Source organism: Rhipicephalus sanguineus, chromosome 11, assembly GCF_013339695.2.
Source record: "Rhipicephalus sanguineus isolate Rsan-2018 chromosome 11, BIME_Rsan_1.4, whole genome shotgun sequence".
NCBI lineage: Eukaryota > Metazoa > Arthropoda > Arachnida > Ixodida > Ixodidae > Rhipicephalus > Rhipicephalus sanguineus.
In genome coordinates, this window is record NC_051186.1 from 112,857,458 (window position 1) to 112,870,755 (window position 13,298).

Here is a 13,298-nt window from a genome sequence, read left to right on the forward strand (position 1 = left end):
GAAGATTTGGTGAAAGCGACACCAAGCCACAGTCGGCAAATCACCGTTGTCTCAAGTCCAGAGAGGCCGGGCGGAGGCCGAAGTCGACGAGACAGGTCCAGTCGGTGCAGTCGTGTGCGCTGTACAAACTTGGTGCGTCGCATAAGAATTTCATGTCTTCATTAGCAAGATCGTGGATTTCCCTTGCTGCACCTGTTCTTGATAGTCAGATCGAATCTTGCACGCCGTATTTCTTCGCTAATATGTGCTCAGTTAACAAAAGCTTTCGTGTCCAGCAACGCTATACAGCAAAATACTCTGTCTCGCCTTGCGAAGCCCCCCCCCCCCCCCATACGTGTGTCGGCGCCATGGAAATGAAATCCGTACACAAAGGCATAACAGCACTCAATTTTCAAGAGCATTGATCAGAAGGCTAGTAGTAACGCGAAGAGATAGGAATAAAGCAGAGTAGAACAGAGAGTAGATATCCTAGAGAGAATGAACGCATTTGAGCTGCGGACGTCATGAGAAGGACAGAAAACCCCTTGTCAGCTAAAGCGACGGATACCAGCGGATAGGTATCCATTCCGCCGAGGACGGCAAAGGTTTAGCTGAAGTGACGAAATTAAGAAATGTGGAGGCATAAAATGTTCTCTCCGATCTCAGAGCACTATAGAGTGTGTTTTTCTTTTATGCTTAGAGAACAAAGTGACAAATGTGTGTATATGTGTGCGGAGAGAGAGAGGGAGAGCTTGAAAAAAGAAGGAGAGGTGGTTGTTGTACAGGGGAGTCGATATTCGCGACGGGCGTCAGCGCGGCGGCTTATTTAATTACGCGCCGAGCGCCAGAGGGCACATGCGGGCACCTACATAAGGCGCCAGAGGCGAAGAAAAAAAAAGGTAATAATGGCGGAGATGAGAATGATAGTCGCCGATGTGTGTGTGAGAGAGAGAGAGAGAGAGAGAGGAGAGGCGATGTGAGAAGGTCTGTGCCGGAGGAGTTCCGGCTGCGGTGACCTCGCTGCCGCGGAGGGCTGACCCGGCCCGAGGGCTACTTGGACCACAATCACTGTCCGCGCTCGCATGCAGTGTGTGTGCGATCCACTAGCACCATGAGAACGCGCTCTGCTCTGCTCTGTGTGTGTGTGTGGGGGGGATCTTGTACCTATACGGGCAGCGTTATTTATACATGCTAGGCATATGTGTACGTGACAGAAACAGTGTTGTGGAGAATGATTAGAGCGGTGGGCACTGCGACAGGACACGAATAAATTCTGTAGAACATCGAATACGTGCCTGCAGGCAAGGGGAAAGGGCGAGGGGTTTAAGGGCAGTGTGGAAGAGCTTGCGCCACAAATATATCCTGTACACTGGTCCGAACGCAAACAGAAAAAAAAGGAACAAAATTTCCGTTCTCATAAAAGATGGTGCTTCCTTGAGAATTTAGTCGTTCTTCGCCAATCCGGTCTCCCAGAATATTTGTGACGCACTTGTTACATCATACACGAACGGCCTGCATGGATAGTGATATCAGACTCTTGTGGTCCTGGGCCGACGAAGTGCACTACAGGAATTTTTATATATATGTAGCCGTCGAAGCTGAATACAGCAATTATCGCGTGCTATTTAGGTAAGTGCCACACCCGCGAAAACTGGCAATTCGGTCCTCCATTTCCGGTAGCAGTGTTACTTTCCTCATAAAGCCTTGTGTGGTGTTTGTTTGGGGCACGTAGGTTTCCGTGAGGCACTCGCGTTCTTATTTTATGAGTAATAATCCTTCGATAACACTGCTGGCCTTAATTCTGAGTGACTTCCTTAGTTCGGCTTATGATGTGTAATCGCAAAGACTGCCAGAATATTGGAAGACACGTATGAGACTTAATCTGACTACAAGGGCCAGGTGCTCTGATAACATAGCGGGTTTTCAAGCGAGCGTTTTACATTTGGAGTACTGAAAGTGTCGAGAGCCGTAGAGTTGAGCGAATTATTGTAGAGCTGTTTGTGCGGAATCGTGAATGAAATCACCTGCAGTACACGTGCTTAGCGCTTAACAAAGGCTGTGCGAAGCGACAGTAGATGCAAGCGTGCGAGCAAGCCGAGTTAAGACATGTCAAAAGTTAAGATCATACAAAGGCAACCGTGCCATCTTAAGTTGGGCATCACAATCCCATGGTAACTTCGCACGAGAAACTGAACAAGCTTTGTACTCAAACTGCAACATCAAGCACTAAGAGGGTCCCGAAGCAACGTAGTCAAAAGTGCCTTTCCCAGATTGAGTTGTGCCTTTACTGCAGCGCCTTCTAGGGAGGAAAAAACGGGACGGTCGCACGCACACACCGCGTTTATTTATTGTGGAGCGCTGAATGCAGATTCCCCCATTTCCTGCGGGACCAGACGTGAGTTTACCAGTTTTTACTTTGTGCCTCTCGATTGAAGAAGGTAGCCCCGCCCATGCCAGCCTGGAACCGCCCACTCGACGTGTCTGAAAGCGGGCGGTTCCCTTGCGGTTGACCCGGTGGCCGGTGCGGTTCCCCCCTTCAGAACGTGCCCGAGTTTCTTCATTTAAGTTTTTTTTTGTACTTCTTGAACTACGTATAGATCGCTTGCGACCTATAACAATAGGGTTAAATTTTAAAGATGCCGCCGAAATGCGAAATTGTAAAGATGCAGGACAAAAAACAAAGCGTCGATGAATCTGAACGATTATTTAGCAAAACGAAGAAAATAAAAGATGTGGGCCAGGGCCCACAAAAATATATTTGCTTAGAATGATCGTAATAGAAAGTTCCAGCCGGAGGTAAATCTGGCTGAGAAGGTTTACATCCGACTCAGCATACGATTAGTTAAGGTGGCTCATAAATATTGATGAAAACTTGCAAACTGAAAGCTTCGCATATTCTGCCCTCTGTTCGTAAAGGACAAGGTAAACAATAGTTAATTGAACTTGTACAGTTCAGTAATGGAATTTCACTGAAGCTCTCAGCAGCTTCCATAAATAGAAATCCCAAGAACGAAAACTTGCGTTCCCCCTGAGAAGTTCTTGTAGTGGTTAGAACTTTATAAATCATATGCTAAGCGAGGTTTGTTAAATTTGTTTTTATTTGGGATGACTATATTAGAATACGGATAATTCAGAGCACGGTGACTATATAAGATCATATTGACTTTATGCTGAATTTACCTCGCAGATTGTCTGATTGGCTGTTTCACATTGCATGACTATATAGCAAGAATGCTTGCATACGATGTTGAGCGAACAAAAGTTCTTCCGCACATCTTTTCTTTTTTTTTTTTTGAGGGGGAATATCAATGAGGTGTGCAAAATCTGCTATGATTTCTACCTATATTCTCATAATTCACATGCTTCACATTACACTTCACATAAACTACTTACACGTACGTTTTTTGGAACCACTCCTTAATGCACCATTGCTCATTCGCTTTTGCAATTTCATGAGTGAAGAAAGGAGTAATTTTCACTTGAAGCAACCTAGAATACCCTGTCAGAGTTTTTCGCCGCCTGACTTTTCGAATGCATTGTTTCGTTTTCTTTCGTTGCAGTATTCCGGAAACATGACGTACTGCCTGAGGTCCCGCTGATGCACTTCGGGTTTTCAAAAGTAAGTTGAACGCTTCCCATTCCAGTGGAATTTCTTTACAGCCCTGTCTTAGATGCATACACAAGCACTTTTTCAAATGGGTAACTGATATCCCTCAAAACTTACAGAACACTCCACAAGATCCTAAAGCATCCACTACAAGATGAAACCGACTGTTCTTACAATTTCAGCATGTTTTCAGGAAAAGCAAACAATACGTCGTGCATGTACCCATGTCTCATTCTCCACGGGTTCTGCAAAAATCTTTGGACCCTATTTAGAGAGATCTCTTAATTCAGAATTGTTTGTAAGAACGATATTACAAGCAGTCGTAATACGATATATCTTATCAGCGCAGGCGACTGGCCGATTGCATAGGACACATGTGAATGAAAAACTTCATGAATCCGACCTTTTGCGTCCAAGACACTGAGCGCTGCATCTGGTAGTATATATGACATGAGCAATAGTGAAAGTTGGCTTCCCTGCGCTGTTAGAGTGTCTTGTACGGAAGACAGAGAAACTCCCTCCTTACGACATCACTGAATGGTACCGGTTTGGGCTAGTTGGTACTGCATTATCTTTAGCGCAATAGCACGGAAAAAGGACAACTTTAAAGTAAGCGCTTGCCGTTGTTCCATCTTGTCTTGTGCCATTCTTCCGCGCTACTACGCCAAAGGGCATTAATTATGAAATAGTAACAGCGCGATATTCTACACGGAGACACACAGGAGAAGCATAAATTAATCCAGCATGTACGGGTGGGGGCAACTCTGATGCATATGCGCAGATGTCTAAGGGGATAGCAGACCCAGCTGAACGCCTTTGCTTTATGTTCACCTCTGGAATGACGTTCACCCATCAAGTGTTGGTCGGGCATGATGTGCGGGATAGTAGTCTTCCAGAACTTAAGCGGACTTTCCAACAAAAGCGTGTTTTTATGCGTGGCTTTGAGATAAGTAAATTGTCCCATGATTGGACAAGGAAGAAACGTCTTGTAAGATTTTAACTGTCCTTACAATGGCTGACATCATGGTCGTCATCGCGGTGCAGTCAACCACAGGTGCAACGTGCTTTTGTTGACTGACAGATGGTTTCCACAGAAATCGCCGCGCGCGAACTATATGAATGCGATACAGCTGTATGCGTCTTCGTACTTCGAGATTTGATGCTCTGGTAGCGAAGTAAAATTGTGCATAGTCAATGGCTGTTGCAGCTGACAAGTTTTCATTATCTGCATGCGGGTTTCGGTGAAATTCGGGAGCGCCGAGCTGCATGCAGGCACGTTCGTTTGTAAGAACTATACACCTTAGACCGGAGCTTGTTACGCTGGCTGATGGCTGTCTAATGCCAAGGCGAAAGCTCACTTGTCTTCTTCGGTGGTGACCGCAATCGGTGCATCTTTCAAAAGAAACGGAAAAGAAGGAACATGGGCGCTTCCGCCGGTTATATTTGTAAGCTGGCTTTACACTTCAAAAATGGGAGATGCGGATCTCCAGAACACCTCAAATAGAGATAACACCGTTGCTCTTGCGTGCACTCCTGCATACGCGTACGCGAAGCTATCTGCTGTACGATCCCCCAGAATGCAGTAGTGCAGCCTTGTGTATCTTGTTTTTAAAGGTGACTGAAATGTTGTAAGATGAGGAGGGTTTGAAAGGGCACCGCGCGCTCAAGGCAACCACTTGACCGCAAGCAGGGTGTACGCTTCGTCCGGCGACCATAATCGGCTCTCGGTGTGCCTTGAGACTGGCCAAATTGTGGCCAAATTACTGCGTCAGAATAGGCTTTATCATGCGAGGGCCCCCCCTCAAGCACCGTCCGTCATATCCGAACCGCACCGAACGCCACAAGAAAAAGTCCAGCACAACATTTTTTCTTTCTTTCTCTCGAGGTATCGATACGGTGGTTTCTCCCGCCGCTTGGTTCGGAGCCTGAGTACCCGGATAGCTTGGGCTGCAGCTAGCGTTTCTATTTTCTTAGTTTAAATCTTTGCCAGGGTTCATCCCGCAGCTTCTTGCCCCGCTTGCATCGTTCGGAGTTGCCTCCGCAGCCAACGCCCCCCTCGCCCCTGTTTTGCCCCCTCCGGCAGGTAATTCTTATCAGCCACACCGAACTCTCGTGTAAGGAAGGAAGAGGAGGGGGGGGTCTCGTGGAAAAACAGAGCTAAAGGCCGAGTCGACCCCTGACCCCAGATGGGTCCCGCGAGCGTTGCTACTCGCATTAACCTCTGACACCGCGCGGAGCACAGTCGTCGCCTCCTCCTCATCGCACACAAGATGGCGTCGGTCGACCCCCGCGGCAGCATGCGTCGCAGCTTGCATCTCTCTCCATCTTTGTGATTGGTTTCGGTTTTGCTCTCTATGCCGTCGCTCCCTTCTTGTTCTTTTTTTCTCTCCTCAACTCTGCCGTCTGGTAAGTCGCGGCACTAACATGTAGCAAGCGCTCTATCGTTACGCATGCACGCAAGTTGCGTCTGCATGCCTTATCGTCCGTGTTTTTTTTTTTTTATTTTACCGTCCGCTTCTCCATGTACATTCCTTTGTTTGCTTCCAGCGATGTACATGCCCCCACCGTGGTACCACCTTGTACACAGGCGGCAGTGTTTTATCATAGTCTGCCTTCTTCTTTCATTATCTCTGCCCTCTTGTCATCTGCTGCGCGTTACATAGGAGTCCCCGAGGCGCGTAGCGATTGGCGTTCCTCGTATACGTCCCTGTAGTGTATATGCGTAGGCGCATCGTCTGTACCCTACCAATAACGAGGCGGAGGCACCGCGATTTTTCTTCCTTTTGCTTTATTTCTGTTCCAGACGGCCGCGTAATTCACGTGCGAAGAGAGAGATAGAGGGAGAGAGTGCCGGGCGGTATTTTTGATATGCCGAGCAGGGGCCAGTCGCGGCGGGACGAGGCGGCGTCATTATCCCCGCAACAATCTCCGCTAATCGTCGCATGCATGCAGCTGTTCATTATGGCATTAGATAGCACTCCAGCCAACCAAGGTTGTTCGTAGAAGTCAAAGGGGAGGGGAGTTGGCCGGCCGGAGGTTCGTAGTAGAGACGACTCGCGGCGTAAGCTGAAAGGGAGGAGGACCTTGATCTCAGCCGCATCAAGCGCGTGAAGGCATAGTGTACGGCCTGATCGCGTCGCACTTTCCAGCGAACGTGCTGGTCAGCGCTCGTGTTTTTTTGTTCTTTTTGTAGAAGTCAGAGACCTGGGACTCTGACCGATCTATTACGGGGGCGTTTTTCTGCATATAGTCACCAGGTGAATGTCGGGCCTACCGCTCTCATTATCCTGGAACAACGTTGAATGGCCTGCGTTTTATCTCTCTCATAAAAGGTATGCGTCGATGATAGAGTGGAAAAGGGGAGGGGGGGGCACCTTTTCAGCGTGTGAAGTTCGCATGGCCACCAACACGAAAAAATAAAAAGAAAACCCCCACCAATTTGACAGATACAGTTTTAGAGAGTTCAAGTCAAGCGCGGGAAATAATTGAAGCCTCGATTCAATCCACGTCGACAATTATCATTGCATTTCTGGCTGTATACTCGCTCAGGTCGACTCTTCGCCTTCTAATAAGTTCTGTCTCTATCAGACCGTGATGCAAATGCAGCACATTTCGGAAGCTTCACATTACTCATCGCACAATAAAAGTCCAAGTAGAATGTCCTTTAGCCTTACTCTATACATCCGTATTACGGTGAGCACCTCTGAATGCGAAATATCTGTAGAAAGTTAACGATACCCGAAGAAACCACACAGAGAGCTACAACACGAATTCATCTTCAAACAGTGCAAACACTCGAACACAATAGAAAGAATTGACGACTCATTCCCTAATTGCTAAGCTACTATCCAATTAAACTTGTTTTTTTTTTTGTTGTTGTTGCCCACCTGGGCACGTTTCTTATTCTGCAACCGAGACATCTGTGGATATGAACATCGTTTTTCTGACTTACAGCGGAAGTAGGCCAGAGGGTGGCTCTGTTTTCATATTTTACCGAAATCGAACCGGTTGTCATTCTATGAAACGCATGACATTGTGCTTGATTATAAACACGTGCTAATTTTTTAACATCTCGATCAACAAGCTCTGCGCATGTTTCGTACGTCACAGCGCATGTGCTCTATACGTGCTGATCACCATGACTGACATCTATACTCTCTTTCATCTACTGGCATCTATCGCATTCCACTTCCACCGATCAGGCCAGTGTCTTATACGACTCGCCACTGAGGCCCCGCCCCGGCCGTGTTCTACACACGCCATCATCGGTGCAACGGAGCCGACCAACCATCGTGTTCAGAAGCAGACCAGGATGCGCCTTCGCGCATGCTCCGGGCGCGGAGTCGTGATCTCGAGCGTGCGCTCACCGCCGTACCGTACCAGGATCTTCTGGTCACGTTTGCTCCTCCGCCGGGCCGATCTACCCCGCGCAGCGAAAGGTCGCGATAAGGGGCCGGCCCCCGGGCGTACACATTACGCTGCTATGCGCCCGCACAAAGACAACCAGCAAAAGCCCCCGCGAGCCTTGGATGCAGTAAACAACAACAAAATATGTGGGGAAGAGCGGAAAGAAACAGTTTTACCCGGCCACGCCAGGCATGTTTTACAGGGCGAATATCCGCTGACAGTGTACAGACCCCGGCGCGTGTATACGTAAGAAACGCCTTTCTTTGACCCTGCGTTGGTCGCTGGATAAATGGCGCCGCTGGAGGATCGTAGTAATGCGCCCGCTTGAGAACTCTGTGTCGGGCGAAATTTCGTCCGGTCGCTGTGGAATGTAGATGGATGCCGCTGCGCGAACGCCGATACTCACTGTGTCGTTGCGCTCCGTAGAGTGCTGTTGTTCGATGACTTGCGTGAATATAGTGTAGGCTTCCGGGAGATGTTAGTCTGACTAAGGCTTCTGGCTGCGAGTTATGGTTATGTTATGTTTAGTATTGCCCAGACTCCTATGGGTTAGGGCACGGCGTACTCTGAAATTTGTCACACATCCCGCAGAGGCATTCTGTAGCATAGTGCTTGCATGCAGGGATTTCTCGATCGCTCCGTTCGTTCGGGCGTATCTCACCTGTATACCATGCTTGAATTAGGGCTTGAGCCGTATTTTTCGGGACAAATCACAGCACGACAGACACAGACACACTGAATTATTCGTACTCTTTTTCTGGCAGCTCTTCCGGACAGGAGGAATGTCGTCAGATGTCGTGTTCGTACAAGAAATGCCCAAAAGCAAAACGTGACACTAGACTAGCACTTACGTGTGAATATTAGAGCCCTTCCATACCACGTCATTCTTCTTTCCAGTGACCGGTCGGGTCTTTTGCTCTGTAATTCTGGACTACCCATTACGGCGTAAGAGTGATAGATCGCTTATACTAGGCAAGCGTGTGTTCGCGATGGTGTCGCTGCCAACTCCAACAGGCAAGAAGGTTCAGTCGCGTGCATAGAATAAATGTAAGCTACTGTAATGAATCGAGCCCTTTCAAAGCCTCGGCTGTTACTTTGAGCAGAGAAAATGGAATGCCAGGCCACATATGACTGAATTTATTGAAAGAGTTTTCAGCAGAGTTTTCATGAAATCTGATTGTCGTTGCAGGAAATAACAATCACTTTACACATGCTCGAAAATGCAGTGGTTACAGAAGATTTTGCATCAAATATGAAGAAAACCAACTCGAGTGAAGACGAACATTTCCTGGACCCGCTAGACAAACCCTCACGTCATAGTCCTCAAGCAAACGTCAGTTAATGCTGCTGAACTGGATAGCGTCAACTTTCCTTCTTTCCTTTTGTTACAGAGTATAGTCGCGGCGCTTATCACACATGACTCGGTAAAAAGGCAACAGCAAGCCGTCGGCTTATACGTGATTCCATGCGGTAAACGAGTCCCTGTGCAGGTGAGCAGTGAGAAGGAAGGAAAACGCTGCGGTGTACGAGGGCGGTGCGGGGGTCGTGTCGTGTGAACGCGCATACACTCACGAACACAGCTACAAACGCACGCACGCAGGCGAGCACCCACACAAGCGCGCACACCGGAGGGGTGGTGTACCGGCCGGGGGCAGTCCACTTTTCTGTGCGCGGTCGTCGGTCGGCTTCGCTTATCGCGCGAAAAGTTCGTCACGATCTGGGTTGTTCCCCAGGCGCGCTACATCGGATAGGCTTATACCTCGCCTTTCGCTGCTACCCCTCTACAGCACCCCTCCCCCCCCCCCCTCCTAGCGGCCGTCACTGCGAGCTCTCTCTCAAAGCCCCGCGGCGACGGCATCAGGTGTAACTGTCTCGATTGTGTGTATGTGTGAATGTGGAAGCGTGTAACAGACGCATTTCGGTCCAGCCCGCCTTTCTGCTGTCCGTCCGTTTTGTTAGACCGTGAAAGTTCGAAAATGAAAAGTGAAAAGAAAAGAGTAGTGGGCAGGGTATGCGGTACAGGCCGCAGTAGAGCTTTCTTTTGTGAGTCCGAAGCCGTGATGCTTTAGTTTGTCGCAATAGTAGACGCGCTTTGCTGACGACACTGTCTTACGCGATGCTCGATCTTAGGCTTAAGCAAAAAACTGTGTCTTCTCACATAGCTTCGCACATGCAGTGGCTCGCGAATTGAACAATCGGCGCTGAGGCCGTGCTTTAGAGAACCATACATGAACGCTGCCTCGTTCCGTGTAGCAATACCTTGCTACTAGAACGTAGGAACGGGTAAAGCGGGAAAACATATAAAGCGCTGAAGCGAAATCCGAAGACGGTGTCTTCAAGCCGTTCTGAAAAGAAAGGGGAAGCAAGAGATAGAAGGATTGATAAAGAAGTCGCCGACCCTGAACGATAAATGCAAATCAGAATTCCTTGGAACGCCTTCTTACTATTGCACATCCGGGACGATAGCCATAAGGACAGCTCTTTAAGGTGACCAGGTCTTCGCATGACGTCATGCGCGTGTGGTGTCTGTCGCGTGACCACAGCGTGCCAGAGAAGATCACAGGGGCGCCGCCGCCGCCTTCTCAGACACCACTGCGCGTTCACCTTCGACGGCCACATGGTCGTGTCCCACCAGGACCCGACGAACACAGTTCCCCCCTCCCTCGGCCCTGGCATGTGTATCCCCTCCAACGTCCACTTTAAAGCGTTCCGGGCCAGTAATGCGACCCACGCTCGGGACAGGTCATCGTGGTTATGGTGTCGGTGTTCTTTTTTACGCCTCATAAAAAAAAGAGCGAGAGAGAGCGATCACCAACGATCTCTGCTGCGTCCGGCAATGGCCATGCGGAGACATCAACAACGCGGCAGTGGCGAAGGCTTGAACTGCGTAAGGGAGAGTGCAGAAGAGCGGCGTAGTGGATAGGTGGCCACCATAAGCACGCAGATGATGACCGTGCCGAGGTGCGGGTCGCAACATCGTATACCCGTGCCTGTAGTGACCGGAGAAGGTGCTTTAAGTCGTCGATAGCACCCCCGGCCTCCCATTCCAACGTTCGCTCTCTCACTTCATCTCCTTCGCCACTTCTTTTCCATAAGTAACGCGGCGCATTGTCGCCTCCCCGCAGTTTTAATGCGGGCTCGCGGTGATTGCAAAAAAGAAAAAAAAAAGAAGCGAAAGGAACTTGGCTGTCTGTTAAGTATATGTTCAGGCACATGTGCTACGGACGCGCTATGCGGGCGTTGCTGCTCGATGCCTGCTAAGTGAAGGATAAGGCTATAAAAAAATACCGGATATTTAAAAGAAAGTTATCTCCTTTCTTACTCTCTTGATTACGCCATTGCTTCGTGGAGCATTGCTCCCGTCTCTTGTGGACAGTACGGACAATGTTACTATGTAAAGAATAGTGATGGGAGGTAGTTATTGGTTGGGGTTAGGTGTCATAAACTCGCTTTATTGTCTTACGTTCACATACACTGAACTGCTCTGTTCAAATAAGAAAAAAAAAGATATTAGACAGCAGACCTTTGGTATTTTGACCTCGTCACCACCAGTGGGGCATGTTAGGGGATTTGCGATGCGCGAGAACGGATTGATTTGTATTGAAATAGCTTGTTTCACTTCTATACGCAGTTCTCCTTACTCCTATGCTCACGCCCTGGTTCCATTTTGTTGTCTTGTTACTCGATTGTTTTTTTAGTTTGCTATCTTCTCCGCCACTTTGCACCTGAGTTCTTCAGTTTGCTGCCACTGGAACCGCTATTTCTACTTTTTTTGACAATTAAGACTCTCACTTTCCCTTTACACGGAAATTTGCCAACAATGTTCGCTTACGCAATGCCAGATAACCAGCGTAGCACATGACCATTGGTGCAAGTTGTTTATCCGCAGATAAGCTGTGTTCCACAGGTCCAGTTGTGCATGGGAAGCAGCCCAACATTTGTTTACACTCGGCAAGAAAGATGCCACGAAGAATGGTGCCACCCAAAAAGTGGCAAGCACGCAAGAATAGAAAGATTTCGCTAGAATAAAACAATTCCAGTTCCCTGGTTAGTGGGTAACTTGCACCCTTAGAGTGCGGTATTCTGAAAGCAATTCTGGCGCGGCTCTAAATACTACACTTAGCTTACGCTTTATTACATTGCCTTTTTGTGACCATGTTGTTTTAAAGCTTTGTTAACAACCGACATTGCACGCATAGGAAAAGCTCTCTCAATTAATGGAGGAACGTGCAATCCTTGTATGCCACATTCATGTGCCCAGCGTTCACCGAGCAGTGAAAACGGGATACGTACTGCGCCGGGGTCGCGACCTTAGCTTTCTCACATAGAAGTGAAGTCTCACTTATCCGCACGTCTCAGGTGCAATGCGGCGGTGCACACTCTTCGCATACCGACGCGAACGGCGGCGCTCTTCCGCCACGTTTCGCCGCCTGGGCGTCTTATCTGGCGTTCCGATCGAGATCCGGTTCTGCTCGCTCGAGGACTCTCCTTTTTTTATGACGGACGACCTGGCGGCACGCGACGACAACTCGAGGCGTCGTCGTTGTCGTCGTGCGTGTGTGCGTGCGTGGCGCCTGCACGCGACCTGTGGCGAGTGTGTTTTCCTTCGTGACTCACGCGACACGGAGACGAAAGATATACCTGCACGAGCCTTTCGTTTCTCCCGCCGCCCGAATGGAATACTCACTCTTCCGTAATTCATGGATGTTTCCGCGGAGACGCACCTAGATTAGCGCTGTTCAGTGGTTCGTTGGCATTATGCGAATGAGCTACGTGAGTGACTGCGATCGAATGATCGATCGATCGATCGATCGATCGATCGATCGATCAATCAATCAATCAATCAATCAATCAATCAATCAATCAATCAATCAATCAATCAATCAATCAATCAATCAATCAATCAATCAATCGGTCATCACTAAAGTAACCTCGCTCAAGGGTAATCAGATTAAACTTTAGCAAGCGTAATGACATCGCTCCAGCTTTGCTCCATTTGCAGTATTTTAAATGTGCTTACCTCTCGATACGATATCTTTATCAGATGCGCTGTTCTTTGTTCTGCTCGTGGTAGTGTTCTAACATTACGCAGCAAGTAGTATGCAAACTTTCGCAAGGAATGCTTCGATGACGTATCCACGGGTACGATTACTACATATTTCAGCGGGTGTGGGGGTAGGTTTTAATTGTGACGCTTAGTTTCTACATGGTACGTTTAGCCTTGACTTCACCACTGCGAGCACAGCGTGGCTCTGTATACAGCCCGTTCTCACGGAAACATTCGCTTCGGCGGTGCAAACGTACT

At 48.6% G+C, this 13,298-nt stretch overlaps 1 protein-coding gene across 2 annotated transcripts in view; it reads left to right on the top strand.

Moving 5' to 3' along the window:
- The window catches only part of LOC119375328 (uncharacterized), a 127,239-nt gene that overhangs the window by 79,952 nt on the left and 33,989 nt on the right, over positions 1-13,298 (top strand). For both annotated transcript variants that reach the window (XM_037645505.2, XM_049411031.1), the window contains exon 3: positions 3,540-3,598. In XM_037645505.2, the coding sequence (XP_037501433.1) occupies positions 3,540-3,598 (59 nt within the window). The remainder of the gene's footprint in view (positions 1-3,539; positions 3,599-13,298) is intronic.